This window comes from Trichechus manatus, unplaced genomic scaffold, assembly GCF_000243295.1.
Source record: "Trichechus manatus latirostris isolate Lorelei unplaced genomic scaffold, TriManLat1.0 scaffold00014, whole genome shotgun sequence".
Classification (NCBI taxonomy): Eukaryota; Metazoa; Chordata; class Mammalia; order Sirenia; family Trichechidae; genus Trichechus; species Trichechus manatus.
This window is the reverse complement of record NW_004443950.1, coordinates 26,291,223-26,312,643: the sequence shown is the minus strand read 5'-3', so window position 1 is coordinate 26,312,643 and position 21,421 is coordinate 26,291,223. Positions and strand designations below refer to the sequence as shown.

The 21,421-nt window shown below is 46.9% G+C and overlaps 1 protein-coding gene across 1 annotated transcript in view; it reads left to right on the top strand.

Moving 5' to 3' along the window:
* The window catches only part of ABCC11 (ATP binding cassette subfamily C member 11), a 68,538-nt gene that overhangs the window by 7,275 nt on the left and 39,842 nt on the right, over nucleotides 1-21,421 (top strand). The window contains exons 4-11 of the mRNA XM_004371694.1: nucleotides 4,582-4,729; nucleotides 6,724-6,957; nucleotides 11,136-11,309; nucleotides 12,417-12,564; nucleotides 12,725-12,873; nucleotides 15,929-16,036; nucleotides 18,470-18,730; nucleotides 20,533-20,604. Of these exons, the coding sequence (XP_004371751.1) occupies nucleotides 4,582-4,729; nucleotides 6,724-6,957; nucleotides 11,136-11,309; nucleotides 12,417-12,564; nucleotides 12,725-12,873; nucleotides 15,929-16,036; nucleotides 18,470-18,730; nucleotides 20,533-20,604 (1,294 nt within the window). The remainder of the gene's footprint in view (nucleotides 1-4,581; nucleotides 4,730-6,723; nucleotides 6,958-11,135; nucleotides 11,310-12,416; nucleotides 12,565-12,724; nucleotides 12,874-15,928; nucleotides 16,037-18,469; nucleotides 18,731-20,532; nucleotides 20,605-21,421) is intronic.

Below are 21,421 nucleotides of genomic sequence, written 5' to 3'. Positions count from 1 at the left end.
CATCATCACTGTTATCATCAGAACCATCACCTTCACCTCCTTTATCATCATCACTGTCATCATCAGGACCATCACCTTCACCTCCTTTATCATCATCACTGTTATCATCAGGACCATCATCTTCATCATCCTCACCATCATAATCCTTCCCATTTTTTATTGTTCTCCAGTTACAGAGCATTTCCTCATCCCTTATCTCCTTTGACCACACAATAGGATTATGAATTAAGCAGGGCAGATATAATTTTTACCATTTAACATACAAAAAAAAAAAAAAGGATGATCAAGAAAAGTGAAATGATGTTCCCTGATTCACATGGCTAATGAAGGGGGTGGTAAAATTTGAAACTGAGTTCTTTGACTCTGAGTCTGATGGTCATAGCCAGAAACTACAATATATCTGGCAGAGTTGCCAGGAGTGCAGTGGAAGGGCCATGGAAAACTTGGATTCTTTTAGTCAAAGTAGAACCAACTCTGGAGGTGTTGACTCTATGGATTGTGTATATGTGGGGGTGGGGCTGGAATGAGGAGGGATGACCCCATTGTTTGGCCTGAGCAATATCATTCACAATCCTCTGATATACACAGGTGACATGGGGATAATTCTGGCTCACTGAGCTAGAACTCAGACCCCGGAAGTTATCTGGTTCCATCCATTGATGGACACAGCATGGAGGGGAGTTGTTTTCTAACTCAAGAAGGAAGAAGGAGGGTGGAGTTCTGACTGAATGTGGAGGAAAGCAGGACAGAAAGATTCTCATGGTGCCGGTTCCCTTATGGCCTTAGGCTGGGCCTAAGTATACATGGTTGGAGAAGGAAGGAGCAGAAACGGCAAGAACTATTTGCCCTGAGAGATGTAGTGAGATTTGGGGCAGAGGACGAGCACCAGAAGCTGATGGAGCTCTTTGAGAATGTTTCTGGGAAGCTCTGAACATAAGCAGTGCTACTGTGGGGCTCTGGTGACAAAGGGTGGCCCAGTGAGGGAGATGGCCACTCTCTTTTCCGTGCTCTTGCTATACAAGAGCAATTTTCTTGAATCTTTTGGCAAGGTCCTTGACGTTCCCGTGATGGACAGTGGTAGCAGCTTTCCAGACAGAGGAACAAGATGAATGGGAGAAGGAGCCAGGAAGTAAAGGGCCGATGTCACACGGTGACTGCAGCTGACAGACTGGATTGTGGATGCATGGGAGGCATCCATGGACCAGACAGGGCTTCTGGAGGCCCTATGCCTCCAATGGGTAAAAAGACTACTAGCTATTCCCCTGCACTTGCCCCAAATATAATTAAAAATAAAAAAGAAGTATAAGGAAGTCAACAAAATCTTAATTTTTCATGGTAACTTCTTTAATACTTTTTTGAAATATCATGTATCATTAAAAAAAAAAAAAAAGTTTTGGTGCCCCTGTTTGCTGGTATAGTCCAAATATCCCAGGCATCACTAGCTTGGAATGTCAAAATAAGGACACGTTTTTACTGAGTGATCCAGCACCAGGGAACCCTTTGAAGACTTTGAAGTAGTAGGTAATTTTGGGGAACCTGGTTTTTGAAATCGAAGTTCTGGATTTTGTGAATCTTAATTTGCATATAAAAAGGAAGAGTGAATTATTTCCTGAACTAACAATATTTAATTATATTTTATATATTTACATATACTTATATATATTTTATATATTTAATTATATTTTATTGATTAAAGTATTGTAATAATATGTACAAAGACCTGGAGTTAGAAAACCAAAAGTGAAAAACACGACAGGCATTTCTCAGGTTGAAAGAACTGAAGAAAATATTCAAGCCTCAAGTTGCAACATTGAAGGAGTCTACGGGGAAAATATTAAGTGACTCAGGAAGCATCAAAAGAAGATGGAAGAAATACACAGTCACTGCACCAAAAAGAATTGGTTGACGTTCAACCATTTCAGGAGGTAGTATATGATCAAGAACTGATGCTACGAAAGGAAGAAGTCCAAACTGCACTAAAGGCATTGGCAAAAAACAAGGCTCCAGGAATTGATGGAATACCAATTGAGATGTTTCAACAAACGGATACAGCGCTAGAAGTGTTCACTTGTGTATGCCAAGAAATTTGGAAGACAGTTCCCTGGCCAACCGACTAGAAGAGATCCATATTTACGCTGATTCCAAAGAAAGGTGATTACAGCAAGTGCGGAAATTATCTAACAATATCATTACTATCACAAGCAAGTAAAATTTTGCTGAAGATCATTGAAAGTGGCTGCAGCAGTAAATTGACAGGCAACTGCCAGAAACTCAAGCTGGATTCAGAAGAGGATGTGGATCCAGGGCTATCACTGTTGAAGTCAAATGGATCTTGCCTGAAAGCAGAGAATACCAGAAAGACTTTACCTGTGATTTTTGACTATGCAAAGGCATTCAACTGTGCGGAGCATAATAAATTATGGATACCATTATGAAGAATGGGAATCTCAGAACACTTAATTGTGCTCATAAGGAACCTGTACATAGATCAAGAGGCAGTTGTTCTAACAGAACAAGGGGATACTGCATGGTTTAAAGTCGGGAAAGGTGTGCTTCTGGGTTGTATCCTTTTACTTAATCTGTATGCTGAACAAATAATCCAAGAAGGTGGAGTATGTGAAGAAGAACACGACACCAGGATTGGAGGGAGACTCATTAATAACCTGTGATATGCAGATGACCCAACCTTGCTTGCTGAAAGTGAAGAGAACTTGAAGCACTTACTGATGAAGACCAAAGACTACAGCCTTCAGTATGGGTTACACCTCAACATAAAGAAAACAAAAATCCTCACAACTGGACCAATAAGCAACATCTTGATAAATGGAGAAAAGATTGAAGTAGTCAAGGATTTCATTTTACTCGGGTCTACAATCAACACCCATGGAAATAACAGTCAAGAAATCAAACAACGCATTGCATTGGGCAAATCTGCTGCAAAAGACCTCTTTAAAGTGTTCAAAAGCAAAGATGTCAGCTTGAAGACTAAGGTGTGCCTGACCCAAGCCATGATATTTTCAATCGCCTCATATGCATGTAAAAACTGGACAACGAATAAGGAAGACTGAAGAAGACGTGATGCCTTCGAATTATGGTGAAGAATATTGAATGTACCACGGACTGCCAAAAGAATGAAAAAATCTGTCTTGGAAGAAGTAGAGCCAGAATGCTCATTAGAAGCAAGGATGGCGAGACTTTGTCTCAGATACTTCGGACATGTTAACAGGAGGGACCAGTCCCTGGAGAAAGACATCATGTTCGGTAAAGTAGAGTGTCATCGAAAAAGAGGAAGACCCTCAACTAGAGGGATTGACACAGTGGCTGCAACAATGGGCTCGAGCATAACAACAATTGTGAGGATTGTGCAGGACTGGGCAATGTTTCATTCTGTTGTACACGGGGTTGTTATGAGTCGGAACCAACTTGACAACACCTAACAACAACAACTATATTTTGGGGGTAACAAAATAGTTAATGAGGGAAAATTATTTTTTAATAGAAAATTCCATCTACTAAATACAGAAGGTGTGATAGAATTGGAAAAATCTCTATTTTTTCCAGCCTAATGGAAGTGAATCTAGGCAATGGATCAAGCTGAACCACCTGAACAGCTGGTCCGTTTTAACCTTTCTAATAGGAGGACGCCAGACCTTCTGTGTCTTCTGCTATGATGCAACAGGAAATACCTTATATCACCTATTAAGTATTTCTGCCAAATATCTTTAATTCTGAATTTCATTAAGCCTCTGGACATAAATACAGGTTTAATAGGAAATACAGATAATGAAGGATGGTATTAGACTATACCACAGGGATGTAATCAGTCAAACTCAGAGTGTGGGAAATTCTACCAGACAAATAACTCAGTTTCTTCAACAAATAAATAGCATAAAAATGCGGAGAAGGGGAATCTGTTACAGATTAAAAAGACACTCAAGAGGTATATGAGATTTATCCTTCAAATGCAATGTGTGGACCTTGTTTGGCTCTTAATTCAAACAAACCCACTGCAAAAACTTATTTTTGAATCATTAAGGAAATTTGAATACAGATCGGGTATTATTAAATGCCATTAAGGGATTATTGCAGTCCTGGTGGCACAGTGGTTAAGAGCTCAGCTGCTAACCAAAAGGTTGGCGGTTTGAATCCACCATCTGCTCCTTGGAAACCCTATGGGGCAGTTCTATGACGGTTGTCATGAGTCGTAATCAACTTGAGGGCAACAGGTTTGGTTTTGGGGTTTTGGTGGTAACTATGATTTTTTTAAAAAGGGCTTCTCTGGAAGAGGTACATAATGAAGCATCTATAGATGTAATGATATGATGTTTGGATTTGCTTTAAATACTCCAGCAAAAAACAACAGCAACGATAATACAACATGGAAGAGAAGGAGAGATGAACAAAAATGTTGATAACGCTTGAAGCTGGGTGATGGGTACTTGGGGGTTGCCCATGCCCTTGTCTGTACTTTCACTATGTTTGAAAACTTCTGTAATGAAGCTCCTAGGCTAGCAAGTCCTAGGACATTTGGATTCTACATGCAGAGAGATTTCACTTGGCGCTCTTTTTCCTCTTTTTAAGGCTTCATCTCCTTTGGGAAGAAGAAGTCTCAAGGCATGGAATTGAAAACGCTTCAGTGCTTCGAGTGATGCTGAGGTTCCAAAGAACAAGGCTTATATTCGTACTATTTGTGAGCTTGCTCTACTGTGTGGCGAGTGTATCAGGGCCAGTAAGTGGCAGACTTGGTGAGATCTGGGGGATTCCAGGCTTTGGAGATTAGAACAGAACTTGTGGCACATTTAAGTCTGTACCAGGAGCTGGTGATGTATTCGTCTCTTGGTTGCTGTCCATTAAGTGAGGGCTTTGGGGGACTTAGAGCATCATAGTTAGGGGTGTGGGCTCTGTAGCCACAGCTTGGCTTTCAAACTTGGCCTGTCACTTAATTGCTGGGTGACTTTGGACAATTTAATTACCCTGTCTGTGCCTCAGTTTCCTCGAGGAACCTCATGGATGCTGTCAGGGGTAGACCTCATGGAAACCCGCATGTGTAAAATGGAGATAATAACTTCATCTGCCTCTTTTGTTTCACCATTTGCTGTTGAGTCAATTCTGACTCGTGGTGACCCTATGTGTGTCAGAGTAGAACTGTGCTCCATAGGGTTTTCAATTGATTTTTCAGAAGATCACCCAGCTTTCTTCCAAGGTGCCTCTGGGTAGAGTCAAACCTCCGACCTCTCATTTAGCAGCCAAGTGGGTTAGCTGTCGGCACCCCCCAGGGACTCCTGTCTACTTCGCAGGGTGAAGTTAAAGGAGACGAAGTATTTGAAGCGCTTGGGACACAGAGCAGTGGTGGCTCGGTAGTGGAACTCTCCCCGTCTGTGTGGGAGACCTGGGTTTGATTCACGGCCTATGCACCTCGTGTGTGGCCCCCACACATCTGCCAGGGAAGGCTTGCGTGTTGCTATGATGCTGAACAGATTTCAGCAGCGCTTGCAGCCTAAGATGGGGTAGGAAGAAAGACTTGGAGATCTACTTCCAAAAAATCAGCTGATTAAAACCCTATGGATAACAACAGTCCAATCCGCAGCAGATCATGGGGATGACACAGGACTGGGCAGCTTTTTGTTCCATTGTGCAAGGGGTCCACCCTGAACTGGGGGCCAACTTGACGGCAGCTAACAAAATCAACAAGAACATGGCCTGGCTCAATACATCTTAGCTGCTTTGAGAAATGGCCAAGCAGTTCTGGGGCTGTAGTTGACAGAAACTAATGGATGGTCTCATGTACCATGCTTGGAAGAATTGACTCTGTTTCCTATTCTCCAGTTCTTCAGTCCAAGATTTTGATTTCAGAGGGTGAGTCTGATTGGCCCAGCTGGGGTCACATGATCACCCCTGGGCCAGAGGAGGGTGGGGCACATTGATTGGCATTCCAGCCTAGACTTCATGCAGTGGGTAGGGGGAATGCCTCCGGAACAAAACTAAGAGGTTGTTACCAGCCAAGGGGAGAAGAATGTAGGGCAGAAGAAACACCATTGATGACCACCACAGAGATAACTCACCTGACTTAGGAGAGTTGGTATGCTGGGTGGTTTCCCTTTGTCCCTCCAGATCTCTCTCCACCATTAGCCACTCTCCTTGTTTCCCCATATCCTGACCTAGATGGATCCCATCAATGGGCCCTGCCCTCTAGTTGGGTTTGATCAATGGGAGCCTCCAACAGGAGACTGGAAGAATGGAGAAGAGTGAGGTCAGGATATTTGTTTCCTGGCTGCCTCTCAGTCATCGGAGATTGGTGACCTCTGTTCCTCTCAGGGTCCTCTCGAGTGACTCTCTCCTTCTGAGTTCCAGTAACCTGGCCTTTCCATCTCCCCTTCAGCCTAGGGTGGTAACAGCTCCTTGCCGTTGCTAGTTCCAGGGTGCTTACCCACCCCTTGTTGGAGTTTCTAAATTTGCCTGCACCTTTGTAAGTGTCACTTTACCAACCCTCCTGTGTTATCCAGTTTGTGTGCCTTCTCTTTCCTGCCTGGACAAGCTACTGGGTGACAAAGCTGGGACTCAGATCTGAGCCAACTAAACTCCCACATCTTCTCCAACTAGACCGTGTCCTTGAGGGCTCCCGACATTAATTTGAGGACCTCACACACAGCCCATGTGTGATACTTGTTGACTGAAAGAAGGATTGGGAAGTGTGAATGGTCTAAACTCCATTTTTCCTTTTAGTTGCTGATTATACCAAAGATCCTGGAATATTCTGAAGAGCAGTCGGGGAACATTGTCTATGGAGTGGGACTCTGCTTTGCCCTTTTTCTCACCGAGTGTTTGAAGTCTCTGGCTCTGTGTTCATGTTGGGTCATCAACCAGCACACAGGCATGAGATATCGTACAGCTGTTTCTTCACTTGCCTTTGAGAAGCTGATTCAATTTAAGTCTCTGAAACACATCTCCACGGGAGAGGTAAGTGAGTGGAATTGCTTATCCCAGCCATTGTTGCCCTCCTCTCCTTCAGACGTCACTGCTTTTGGGGGCAAGGGAGGAAGAAAAGAGGTTAGGAAAGGAGAAGGAAAGAAAAAGGAAATAATTCTCAGGGTGCAAAAACCGTGTGGCATCAGAGGTCCTCTGACTTCACAAGGTGAGAGGAGAATCAAGATCAACATCAGCACAAGGCTGATTCCTATGAGGTGGAGGCCAGACATACACCATTCTCCAAACTTTTTACCAGTTCTGACATCAGCCATCCCTCCTATGGCACCCTCTACATCTCTGCTGGGTTCGATAATTCGTTGCAATGGCCACACAGAACGCACAGAGCAGACTCACGATTATGGGGTTTATTAGGGAAGTAACAGGTTACAATTCAGGATCAGAATCAACTTGGAGTTAATAGGAACAACTCAGGTTACACTTCTCTGATCAGGACAGCTTCTTCAGCCATGCTCACAGGCAGGCCTTTGCTGCTGGGACCTGCTCAGGCCTGGCCTCTCTTTCTCAACCTGGGCCCTTGATGTTGGACTCTGCCCTGCTCTAGCAAGTTTTACAGCTCTTTGTTTAGCTCTGCCAACAAGTGCCCAGAAGCACTCTGCCAGGAAGCCTCCTGTCTGAAGGTACTCAGCCCTCTCGGTTCATGGGTCAGCAAGCTCACTATAGCTGCCTCGCTCTGTGGGCTGGGTAACACACTGCGTCATCTCTTGCCAGTCTCCTGGTTCTGCTGCCGCCTTGTCTCTGATGCTGGACTCTGTTGTGCTTGCCGCTGCTTCTTGACATCTCGTGTTGTTTCCTGGGTCTAGGACGTTCTCAGCACAGGGACTCTGGGTCCAGAGGACAAGCTCTGCTCCTGGATCTTCCTCTGGATGGTAGTGAGGCTCCCCTCCCCCTGCCAACCTCTGGAATAGGCTGCCTTTAAACCCAGTGTGTTGGTAAAACTGACCAATTCCCTACGAGGGTTCCATGTACCTTATTTGCATTAGCAGGCTGCCCAATTACCTTGGTGGGCCACAAACACCTTATTTGCATAGTCCCACCTAATCATCTTGTGGGAATTACACAGCCACGCCTAGAAGGGTCATATAATAGTAATTTAGTGCCCTGCACAGGGTGAGTGTTGCTAAGCACCAACAATTGCCTCTGAGGTCTTGTCTTAGTTTTCTAGTGCTGCTGTAACACAAATACCACAAATGGGTGTTTTTAAAGAACAGAAATTTATTTTCTCACAGTTCTGGAGGCTAAAAGTACAAATGAAGGTCTTGGCCATGCCAATTCCTTCCTTGTAGGTAGACTCAGGCATTCTTTGATTCTTTGGCTTGTAGACCGTCCTCACGTGGTGTCTGTCCCCCTCCCACTCCCACTGCCGTCTGTGTGTGCTTCCTTGCTTCTGTGCCTGATCTGCTCCTTTTGTATCTCAGTAGTGATTGGCTTAAAACACACCTTACACTGATATGAAGAAGCCCTGGTGATGCAATGATGAAGAGCTTTGCTGCCAACTGAAAGGTCAAAGGTTTGAAGCCGCCAGCCCTTCCATGGGACATAGATGTGGCAGTCTGCTTCTGTAAAGATTGCAGCCTTGGAAACCCTATGGGACAGTTCTACTCTGTCCCATAGGGCTGTGATAAGTCAGAATCGACCCCATGGCAATGGGTTTTTGTTTACACGGATATGGCCTCATTTACATAACAAAGAAAACCCTATTCCCAAACAGGATTACATCCACAGGTACGGGGGTTAGGATTTATAACACATATTTTGGGGGAACATAATTCAATCGATTGCAGCTTCCTCCCAGTCAGACTGGGCTAACCTCCAGTTCCCAAACACACCAGGCATGTCCACCTTCTTGGGACTTTTACAATCCCATTCATCCTTCAAGGCTCACTTTAAAGGTTTATTATAAAAATACATGTATATTCACATGCAAATTGCCCGTAGAAAACGTACTGTATTTTTTTGCATGTATTTTTACATAAACGATACTACCTTTTTATAGAGTGTTCTGCAACTTGGTTCCACAAGCAGAAAATATACAATAGATCTTCTTGGGTGAGTTTCCAAATTAATGGTACTACATGATTTCTGTGGTTTTGCCACTCCCTCCCGCTCCCCATTATATCTTAGCTTCCATGTTAATGCATATGGATCTTCCTCCTTCTCTTTCATGGATGCTTGATCATAATTATAGTGACTATTTATTGAATCCTTTCCATGTGCCCAAACAGTGCTTTATACGCATGGCTTTACCCAGCTCTCACTATCACACTGTGAAGTGGATCGTAGAGTTACTCCCATCTACTAATGACATGACCGAAGCATGGAGAGACCACGTATCTTTTCTGTGGCTCCACAGCTAGCAAACGACAGCCTGGGACATGAACTCTGATAGCTTAGCTCCAGGACCAATAGTTCAATTTCAAAATTGTCTCAAAAACCATACTTCTTCAGCGGATTTTATAACTTTTCCTCACCGGGGGACATTTGAGATGTTCCTGGTGTTTTGCTGTTACAAGCACTGCTGCACTGAACATCCTTGGACATGTGTCCTCCAGCGCATGTGAATGCGTCTCAACAGAGAGGTGGAGTTGCCAGGTCCTAGGGTTTGCAGGGACCCTGGTGGAGCAGTGGTTAAGAACTTGGCTGCTAATCAAATTGTCGGCAGTTTGAATCCATGAGCTGCTCCTTGGAGACCCTATGGGGCAGTTCTACTCTGTTCTATAGAGTTGCTATGAGTCAGAACTGACTGGACGGCAATGGGTTTCAGGTTTGGGTTTGCACAATTTTTAATTTTAGAAGATACTGTCAAATTGCCCTCCAAAGTGACCATACCAATTTATGCTCCCTAACGCACTCTAAAAATTTTTAAAGGCTCAGGCTGGGGACATCCTGGGAACTGGAATGAGATCGGGTGAAAATTAATAGGAAATCACTTGTTAAAGACTTCAGACTGCTAATTCTAAAAGACATAAATGAGTGCGTAGCTTAAATTTAAGAAAGTGAAGGAGAAGACAGACAAAGAGGAGGAGGAAGGGAAGGAAGTGGAGAAGAAGAGGGAGAAAGAGCAGGAGAAGGAAAGGAAGGAGGAGGAGGAAAAGGAGGAGGAAGGAGAGGAAGAGAAGAGAAAGAACGAGAGGGTGAAAGAAAGGAAGAAGTGGGAAGAGAAGGAGGAGGAGAAGACCTAGTCCCTGTTCAGAAGGAGCCTGGTCTTATTGTAGTGATGGGCTTACAACATCCAGACGACCACTGACCAGTTTCAGGGCAGCAGAGAAGGAAGTTCTTTCTGCCAAGGGCCCCATAGGCTACAGAACCCAGGGAAGGGCAAGCAAAGGTGCTACGTAAAGGCTGAGACGGGTGGGAAAGGCTTACTGGAGAGAAGATCTGACGGGATGGCCGGGAAAAGAAGAAGGGGAAGGAAGGCATCACAGGTGAGGGGAACAGCTGGAGTGGAGCCACGGAGGCCGGACTCAGAGCTGTCCATACGTGAAGATGCTAAAGAAGCTGACCCAACTGAAGTGGGTAAGTAGTGTTAGGGAAGCAGGAGAGGTGGGGCGGAGGCCAGGTATTGGGGGCGCAGGAAGAAGGCGACAGACTTTGATATGATATACATAAGTGCAGACACTTTCTTGAGTGTGTTTGTGTGTGGCAGCTGGGGGAAGGAGAGACTGGAGTTGCGGTGTTACCATGAGGTCGTTGTCTGTAGAGCAACATGAGTATGCTCTCCTCAGATGGCACAGGAAAATACCTAGAAAATTCAGTTAATATTATCAGTAATAGAAGTCGTAGTAAAACAGACTTTCTGTTGAGCGCGCTCTTTGTCAGACACTCTTTGATATTCTCTCCAAAACCATACACAGGAGGTATAATTAGTCCTGCTTTATAGATGCTGGAATCATTATACCTACAGTGTATGGTTCAGAGTGGTATGGTTCAGCTGAGGTTCAGAGTGGTAAAGTAACTTGCCCAGGGTCACACAGCTCTAGAGGAGAGCTGTGAACCAGGTGTGTCTGACTCACTCTACCACCCTGCCTTCAAGCCTTCCTGCCAGGAGAAGGCATGGCAAGGCCACCCGCCACAAAGGGCGTGTGTAGCCCCTTCTGGGTACCTCGAGAGGTGACACTGACACCTGTGCCCTTGGGTTTGCTGTCTTACAGGTCGTCAGCTTCTTCACCAGCGATGTAAACCACCTGTTTGAAGGTGTGTACTATGGCCCCCTGGTCTTGGTGGCCTGTTCAGCGCTGATTGCCTGTGGCATTGCCTCCTACCTCATTCTCGGACCGACTGTGCTCATTGCCATTTTTTCCTGTTTGCTGATTTTTCCACTGGAGGTAACATCTTTCTTTGCTGTCCATTCAGTGTTGGACTTTCCCCAGGAGAACTCTCAGGCCTTTGAATCTGGGCTGCCTCTAAGTGAGAATGTTGGCCCTTGGTGACGTTCACTGCAGTCCAGTTAAGATTCAGCTTCTATTTCTATCTCAAATCATTGTCCCACCACAATGTTTGGTTAAATATTAGAGGAGAATAAGATGTGTGAGGTCTGCCTCGGAGGTTTCTATGAGGGATTGTCTGCTTCACAGACTTCCCTTGGTAGATATCTTCTTGTGCCTTCTCTTCCACCCAGAGCGTGCATTTAACATTTGATAATAATAATAACTAATAATCAATAACTTTAATAATAACATTTAATAATGCAAGTGGCATTTAACATTTGGCTGACCACAGTATCATGGTGGGGAGGGAGGTGAATTTGCTGCCAAAGGTTCAGGAGAAATACAATTAAGCAAAAAAAAGGAAGTGACTCTTGGATTGTGTGTTCTCCAAATAATTGCAAGTCTAGTGTTTTTCTCCTTCAGTACAACTACTCTGATCAAAGAATGATCGTAATTGCTAGAAGATTTAGGGTGCCAGAAGGTAGAGAAGTCAGAGTTTGCTTAATTAGCCTCAGCCTGACTTAGCCACACCCAGGAGAGAAAGACCCCAGGGTGTGTGAGGCACATGCCTGGAGTGGCTCCCATTGGAAAACCTTCAGCAGAGGCCTGGAATTAAGAGTCACAGTGGATTCACTCAGTGCAGGATTAAACCCAAGTATTCAACCTGCTCCCCGGGTGGCACAAATGGTTAAGTGATCAACTACTAGTCAAAAGGTTGGCAGTTTGAACCCACCCAGAGACGCCTCAGAAGACAGGCCTGGTGACCTGCTTCTGAAAGGTCACAACCTGGAAAACCCAACGGAGCACTTCTACTTTGCACACATGGGGTCACCATGAGTTGGAATCGACTTTATGACAACAGGTTCGGTTTTGGTTTATTTAACCTGCATCTGGAGTTTACCTTTGGAAATACTGCAAACCACCCTACTCAGGCTAGCCTGAGCACTCCAGCCCTTGTAAAAAGAGACTCTTGACATCAACTCACTTGCTGCATCCCAACTCCAGGTATTCCTGACCAGAAAGAATGTGAAGATACAGGATCGCACAGTTGTGGTCAGCGACCAGCGCATCCGCGCGACCACTGAGGTTCTCACTTCCATTAAGCTGATTAAAATGTACGCTTGGGAGAAACCATTTGCAGCAATAATTAAAGGTATGGAAAGCTGACTTTATGCTCAGAGCTTGGTGATGTCATGATGGATCAACCTCTCTCACCCTTTGAGGACCTCTTTCATGTTTTCAGGATTATTATGTGTTTTTTGGGGAGTGTACTTGTGGTTAATTTCTGCATATTTCTTTTTTTTATCTTCCAGACCTAAGAAAGAAGGAAAGGAAATTATTGGAAAAGACCGGGCTAATCCAGAGCTTGACCAATATTGTGTTTTTGTTATCTCCAATAGTGTCCACGGTGATAACGTTCCTGATTCATACAGCCTTAAAATTAAAACTCACACCTTCGGTAGTAAGTGTTTGGGGTGCTTTGTTCCCCCATAATGATAGGGAGCTTTCTCCTGTGTCCTTTCCTAGCCCACCCTCCCTCAAAGATCTGAGGGTCTTGCAAATGGAGAATATAAGTTGATTTTATGTTTTTCCAGACTTTTAGGGTGCTCCAGCTTTCTCCCATCCCAACCCACCTGAGAAAGTGGCATCGCTTTGATAGCAGCTGTGGGAGGGAAGGGATACAGAATCGTCCAGTGGTGCAGGGGAGGTGGTGTATGCAGTTAAAACCCTGAGGATTCTGAGATACGCCTTGAGGTTGGGAATCCTGATTTGAGGAGTTTCTCTGACCCCAGAATAAGGATCCTGGAACCGCCCTTAACACAAAGGTGTCCTCTCTTCCACATTTCCCTTTGGGGTCTAACCCAAGCCCCGCCCCATCCCGCCCCAAGAAGCAGCAGCTGGCTTCTTTGGGTTGTTGTTAGCTGCTGTCAGGTCGGCCCCTGACTCATGGTGACACCGTGCACACCAGAACGCCGCGTGGTCTAGTCCTGAGCCATGCTGCTGTTGTTGGGTGCTGTCAAGTCATAGCGATCCGATGTACTACAGAACAGAACACTGCCCAGTCCTGCGCCATCCTCACAATTCTTGTTATGCTTGAGTCCATTCTTGAAGCCACAGTGTCAATCCATCCTGTGGAGGGTCTTCCTCTTTTTCGCTGACCCTCTACTTTACCAAGCATGATGTCCTTCTCCAGGGACTGATCCCTTCTGATAATATGTCCAAAGTATGTAAGACGTCTCACCATCCTTGCTTCTAGGGAGCTTTCTGGTTGTACTTCTTCCAAGACAGATTTGTTCGTTCTTTTGGCAGTCCATGGTATATTCAATATTCAGTATTCAACACCATGATTCAAAGGCATCAATTCATCTTTGGTCTTCCTTGCTCATTGTCCAGCTTTCACATGCATATGATGCGATTGAAAATATCATGGCTTGGGTCAGGCGCACCTTAGTCTTTAAGGTGACTTATTTGCTTTTTAACACTTTAAAAGAGGTCTTTTGCAGCAGATTTGCCCAGTGCAATGAGTCTTTTGATTTTTTGACTGCTGCTTCCATGGGTGTTGATTGTGTATCCAAGTAAAATGAAATCCTTGACAACTTCAATCTTTTCTCCATTTATCAAGATGTTGCTTATTGGTCCAGTTGTGAGGATTTTTGTTTTCTTTATGTTGAGGTGTAATCCATACTGAAGACTGTGGCCTTTGATCTTCATCAGTAAGTGCTTCAAGTCCTCTTCACTTTCAGCAAGCAAGATTGTGTCATCTGCTTAATGCAGGTTGTTAATGAGCCTTCCTTCAATCCAGATGCCCCGTTCTTCTTTATATAGTCCAGCTTCTCGGATTATTTGCTCAGCATACAGATTGAATAGGTATGGTGAGAGGATACAACCCTGACACACAGCTTTCCTGACTTTAAACCATGCAGTATCCCCTTGTTCTGTTCAAACAACTGCCTCTTGGTCTATGTACAGATTCCTCATGAACACAATTAAGTGTTCCGGAATGTTCATTCTTTGCAATGTTATCCATAATTTGTTATGATACATACAGTTGAATGCCTTTGCATAGTCAATAAAACACAGGTCCTGTGCCATCTGCATGATCAATTATGGATCAAACCACTGGGAACCACAGAGTTTCATTGGCTGATTTTTCAGAAGTAGTTTACCAGGCCTCTCTTCCTACTCTGTCTTATCTGGAAGCTCTGCTGAAACCTGTAGCATCAAAGCAACATGCAAGGTTCTGCTGTCAGATGGTGGTGGCTGTGCGTGAGGAGAATTGGCTGGGAATCAAACCCGGGGTCTTTTGCATGGAAGGCAAGAATTCTACCACTGAACCACCAATGCCCCACACTTTGGATCAGGAACCCCAGTTCTCTGAGGAGAATAAGACAGGGTGCTGCTCTTACAGAGTCTGTAATCCTGCTGGGGAGGCCAGCAGATTCCACAGGAAGCATGAGGGGGCAGCAGTTGAGACTCTTCAGCCAAGGGCCCATTTGTGCTCCACACAGTGGTCACCTCTGCCCGGCTCAAGCATCCACCAGACAACCTCCCCTCCCCCCAAGAGAAACCTGAGGTGGGTGGTCTGGAGAGGGGTGGGCTTAGAAAACTTTCAGTGAGTCTCAAGGGTCATACTGCACTCACACCAGTCAGGATGAGACCAAGGCATTTGTACCTGGATTGGAGTTTATCTTTGGGTTAAGCTGGAAGAAGATGGGAGTGGAGACTGGGGATGAGTCGGACAGTCCCCAGGTACCTTTGAGAGATCACATTCTGGAATCTGAGAGTCTGCTGTGGTTTGCTATCGTCAGGGAAGGTCTCCTGCAGAAAGGGAGACAGGGATTAGAAGAGTAGGGAGATGTTAAATGTTAGAAGGGAAAAGTGTAACTGAAACAAAGAGGAAAAATCTGACCTTCACTGGGATGACAGCACCAAGCTACGCTGAGAGTTTATAACGCTCTCGTACATGCGTTTTCTTAGTGTTTCCCAAGCTTTGTTCTTATACCAACTTTACAGTTTTTGTCACTATGCCAATGGGGAAACTCAGGCTCTGAGAGTGGGTGACCTGCCCCAAATTAGTCTTGCATTCCTTGTGGGAGGCCTGAGTTCCGCTTCCGACCGGTGCACCTCAAGGGCAGCCGCAACCCGTCTGTCAGTTCGTGTTGTTATGATGCTGAACTGGTTTCAGTGGAGCTTCCAGACTAAGACAGATCAGGAAGAAAAGCCTGGAAATCTACTTCCGAAAATCTGCCAATGAAAACTCTATGGATCTAGGGCCGACTCGAGGGTAGCTGACTACAGCAAGCCACGCCAGGGACCAGGCCTTCGGACTTCAAGCCCAGGGTTCCTTCCAGTCTCCCCCAAATACCAGCTTAGCCACTGCCAAACGAAGGGCCTGTTTGTCCGAAGCTACAGGGTCTGGTTCTGTGGCGTGAGGATCAGGGATGGTGGCCCAGGGAGTGGAGCGACTGAGCAGGACAAGCCTGGGATGCTCACTGCCTCCTCCCCTTCTTATCCAGGCCTTCACTACAGTGGCCGCCTTGAACCCCCTTTGGCTGTCAGTGTTCTTAGTGCCCTTCTCAATCAAGGGCCTCACAAATTCCAAGTCTGCAGCCGACAGGTTCAAGGTAAGTGCCCAGCCTTCTGTTGGATACTCCTTTGCCCCGGTGATATTCCTTCTGAACAAGTCCCCTGACCAAGGCGGAGTCCGGCCTGGGTGGAGAGGGATTGACTATGTCAGTGACTGCCTGTACCCAGGCTGGTGGAGAGCTGGATCAGATGCGTCAGCTTGGGTTCTAGTCCTCAGAGGTCTCAGATGTGTGGTCTGCAAACCTTATCTAGCACCAAGATAGGGTTGCGTATGATTATCCCTGTGATTTTGCTTAAAAAAAAAAAAGTTCCTTGCATTTAAATATCTGGATATATTATATAAAAACAGATTTCTGGATTCTCTCGAATGGTCAGAAGATCTGGCAACACTGGATCCACGTCTCCCATAGCAACAAGTGGCGGAAGCCGAGGTGCTAGCTGCCCTGTGTAGGTGGGATGAGTGTACGCCAGTTTCCACTGCAGTCCCTACCATGCCCTGTCACACCCCCAACACAGGGCTGCATTTTAGTTGCCATTTGTCATCGTGGAAATGGTCCATTTCAGTATTTACATAGCTGTTCTAGCCCCTACTGGTATCTGAGTTTGAAAGCCCTTATCTAAACAATTTTAAAGAAGACATTTGATGCTCCTTTCACTTAGACACATATGCGGTCTGTGCCCCTGGCGTTCACGGAATCAGGCACTGATATACTCATCGTCTATTCTTGAGCCCCTGCCATGAGCTGGGCACTGCCATGGCTGCACTGAAGGTGAGCACTAGGCTAGCTCTCAGGGAGCTCCAATCCGCTATTGGAAACAGACCATCGACAAGTAAATCAATCGTCAGAGAAGATGATATCAGATCACACCAACAGCTGGCTGTCAATAAAAAAGCCTGACATTAAAGAGTGTGGGGAGGGCTGGGGGCTACTTTCTGCCGAGGTGGCATTAGAGCTGACTTGAGTGATGACTGGGCTGAGAGGACAGCCAGTGCAAAGGCCCTGAGGCTGGAATGAACTTGGCTTGGCCAAGTTACAGGAAGACTGACGTCCTTTACTTATCAAATAGCCCTAGGAGCTTCCCTATCTTTCAGCAGCTCTCTCTTCCTCCCCAGGGTACATGGGGTTCTCCCATTCTCCTCTCTGGGCCAGTATTCACCTGTAGAGTCGCAAAGATGAGGAAGCCACAGTCAGGGCGCAGAGAGGTGGGAAGGGATGTCTGCTGAAGGAATGGCAAGGGAGACAGCTTTGGCCATGTTCAGGGTCTAGGGTTCTTCTGATGTGGCGGTGAGTGGGAAGAGGTGGGATGGGTAGAGTTAAGTGGGAGGTGGGGGCAGGAAGGGCAGCAGCCAGGGCAAAGATCTCGAGCCCCGGGCTGCACTCCATCAAGGCAGCAATGGGCTGGTGCTGAGTAGGACTGTCCCTCGGGGTGGGGCACCTACTCTCCAAGCCCCCTCACTCAGTCAGTGCTTAGGAAGCACTTCGACTCTTCCTGCTTCAGCCACGTACGTTTTCTATCTGGCCTGTATCTGTGTGACCTTGTGACTGCTGGGCTGAGTGGGGAAGAATCCCCTTGGCCGTCCTTCCTTCTTCCTCCTCTCCCCGCACTGGGGCTGTAACCCCACTCCCTGTGCCCTCTGGTTCTTGAAGGGAGAAGGAAAAAGCTGTGAGCCCTCAGGGAGGATCCCTCCTTGGATGTGACGTCAGGGATGGGGTGGTCAAGGAGGAGGCAAGCCGGTGGCGGGAACTGGGGCTGCCTGCAGACTAGGGCTCTGGGGAAGGCCCTCGAGGGGAACCGCAGGGCAGGGGATCATACTGCCCACCACACTTCTTTAATGCTAGAATCCGTGTAGTTCCATCTCCGTGTTTTACAGACAGGGAGACGGCGAAGCAGAGAGAAGCAACTTGCTGATGGTCACATTTTGAAATGTGCGACTTGAAATAGCATTTCTCAATTTGTGGCGTAGGGCAGACCTTTCTATTTTCAGTAGGTGACACATTAATTTCAATTAGAAAACTACACATCAGCACCATGATTCAACAGCTATTATCCCTGAGTTGAGGCGACCATTAGTTAAGCCTTTGTTGTTGTGAGGTGCCATCAAGTCGGTTCTGACTCATAGCGACCCGGGGCACAACAGAGTGAAACCCTGCGCAGTCCTGAGCCATTCTAACAATCATTGTTATGCTTGAGCCCACTGTTGCAGCCACAGTGTCAATCCATCTCGATAAAATAGGAAATAACCAACAGTGTAGGTGATACATAAATAGAGCGGAGTTGTTCAGTGGCCTGAGATTTGGAAAACACTGATCTAGAATGGCCTCTTCCTAAGGGTGGTGTTACTTCCAACTTTTGCTGTTTATTAAAAGATCAGTAACACAGACCAACTGGCCAGTCCGTAAAATGGTACACATTCCCACTGAGCTAAAGAATGGAATTCCTCCTCTCTCCCTTTCTTTTTGTCTTTACAGAAATTTTTCCTCCAGGAGAGCCCTGTTTTATATGTCCAGACGCTGAAAGACCCCAGCAAGGCGCTGGTTTTGGAGGGGGCCACATTGTCATGGAGGCAGACCTACCCTGGGATTGTCAACAGAACGTTGGAGTTGGAGAGCAATGGACACACCCGTGATGGGATGGCCAGGGCTCAACCACCTTCAGGTGGCCTCAGGCCCGAGGACAAAGGGGTCAGGCTGGGCCCGGAGTTGCACAAGATAAGCCTGGCGGTGTCAAAGGTAGCTTTCCTCGCGCCATGCTGGCAGGCCGGCCGCCAGACTTCTGAGGGCTGCGGCTGGGAGCTCGGCCTGCACCTTACCATTTCTTTGGTTAAAAATTGCCCTCTCCAAGATCCCCCTCTTAAAATACAAATTGCTCATGGAGGGCAAATACAGGAAGTCTTTCATAGTTTAGTGTAAGTTAGTTGATCATCTAAATTTTTTCTGATGGGTAAGACCCCGGAATAGTCGAAGGGCACCGTGTGCTTCGAGGAACCAAGAACCCAGGAAGGAAGGGGAGGAGACTGAGCTGACATTTGAGGCGTTCCTGGTGTGTGTCAGGCACTAGCCTGCACGTTTTGTTTTTTTCTGGCTCCTCCTCTGCCTCATGTTTCCAAGGGCTCAATCCCCTGCTCGCTCCTGTTGTTGCCCCTCCCCTTCTCTTACCTATTGACGCTTTCTCCTTGGGAACATCACACCCAGTTCCTCAGCTTGAAATTTCATCTCTACGCCATTTCTCTAGCCTCGAAGTCCTCTGAGCTCCAGACTCAACTAGCTATTGAATATCTCCACTTAAATTCCTACTAAGTGTTTCAAATAAAACAAGGCCAAAAGAGAACTCTTGAATTTCACCCTCTCCAACTGGTTCCGCCATCTTCCCCATCCCAGGGGATGGCACCACCAGCCTTCCAGTGGGCAAGGACGAAGGAGTCAAGCTGGATTCCTCTCCTCACCTCCCACCAAACCAATCCTTCAGCAGGGTCCATCAGCTCCACTCCGACATCTCTCCCAAGCCCAGCCACTTCTCGCCATTTCTCCCTCCACTGCCGAGCCCCAGCCATCATCACGCCGTTCCTGGCCTCTCTGAGCGCCTCCTTTCCAGCCTCTGCCTCCACTTTCGCCCTCGTGATCCACTATCCATGCAATGGACACAGCAGTCTTTCTGAAGCGTGAACTGATTCGTGTCACACCCCTGCTTAAAGCCTTCAGTGACTTCCCACTATACCACCTACACCTGCCTACCCCTTTGACCTCTTCTCCCACTCACTCCCTCCACACCACCCACGCCAGCCCTCTTGCAGCTCTTTAACACCCAAGCTTATTCCTCCAACAGGACCTTTGCGTCTGCTGTTCCCGTAGCTTGGAACACTCTTGCCCCAGGTCTTCCTGTGGCTGGCTCCTTCCTGTCATTCAGGTGTCAACTGCAATGCCATGTGCTCAGGGAAACCTTCCTTGGCCACCCTATCTAAAATCCAGCTCTCTGTCATAGTAGCCCATTTCATTTTACTGATATCACTTACCACCATCTGATAATATCTTATTTATTTATTATTGTTTTACAGTCTGCCTCCCCCCGCTAGACTATCAGCTCAATGAGAACTGTTTTCTTCACTACATAGAAGAAACTCAAATGCCTATTTGATGGATGAATGAATGCATGCATGCATGAATTCTCTGAGGCTGTTTTCATTATTCCCATTTTACAGATGAAGAAACTGAGGCTCAGCATGGCTAAGAGACTTGCCCAGGGTCACAGAATAGAATAGACGCCAACCTAGAGTTCAGGTTTCCTGCCAACATGCTCACCCATCCATGACTTCCTCTCTGCCACTCCCGTGGGCCCTCCTGTCCCTAAGGCTGTCCCATCCCAGCTCTGGAGACCAAACTCAAAGCCCCTCTTGAATGTCGCTTGTCTAAGGCGTCTTGGGGGAGGGTAGTTATTTTGTTTTCTGCTTTTGTTATTTTATGTTCAAATAATAGACTCCCCCTCCCCCGAGGGAGGATGTGCCGCCCACTGCCCTCTGTCCTCCTTGACTTTGCAGGGGATGGTGATGGGGATCTGTGGCAACACAGGGAGTGGTAAGAGCAGCCTGCTGTCAGCCATCCTGGGGGAGGTAAGTGCCCCGGGCCGCAGTGCACTCCCACCCACCAGCAGTCCACTGTTCCCAATCTCAGGTTCCCCCAGGGAGGCCATCTGTGGCTCTCTTCCTCAAAGGGTCTGAGCAAATAGGGTTTCTGTGAGTTGGAAACGGCTGTGCGTGCCCATGGGGAGGTGAGTCATAGGTGCTCCCCGCTCAGCCGCACTTTGTCCCCATGCCAAGGCTGCACTCCTGGTTGGAGCGTCTCCTGAAGTCTGTCCTCACAGTCTCTGCAGTTAGCTGTCAGGGTGAGACAGGGTGTCCCAACGTTTACTGTGGTAACGGAATCATTTCAGGAAGCCCAGCCCCCACCACGGTGGACCGGGACGCGTGTCCTTGCGGGATGCGTGTCCTTGCGGGACGGCCTCAGAAGTGAAGCATACAGGGAGAAAGAAGAAAGAAGGTGTGGGGGTGGGATGGGGCCGTTTTCCTCCACCAGCAGTGGATCCACCTGTCTGCTGGGTGCCCCTCCCCAGAGATGTGGGGGTACCTCTGGAACCCGAATTCCACCCTCTGTGGAAGTGCTGAGGTCTGCTTGGTCTGTAGCCTGCAGACAGATGTGTGGCTCAGCCCGGCCTCGGCCAGTCTCAACCCAGCTAACGCCCCAGCTTACAGTAAGCAAGGTACGCACGGGCCTAACTGTGCTTAAGCACTGGACTACTAACTGAAGGTTGGCGGCTCAAACCCATCCAGAGGCATCTCGGAAGTAAGTCCTGGCAATCTGCTTCCAAAGGTCACCGCCTTGAAAACCCGACGGAGCAGTTCTACTCTGCACATGTGGGGTCGCCATGAG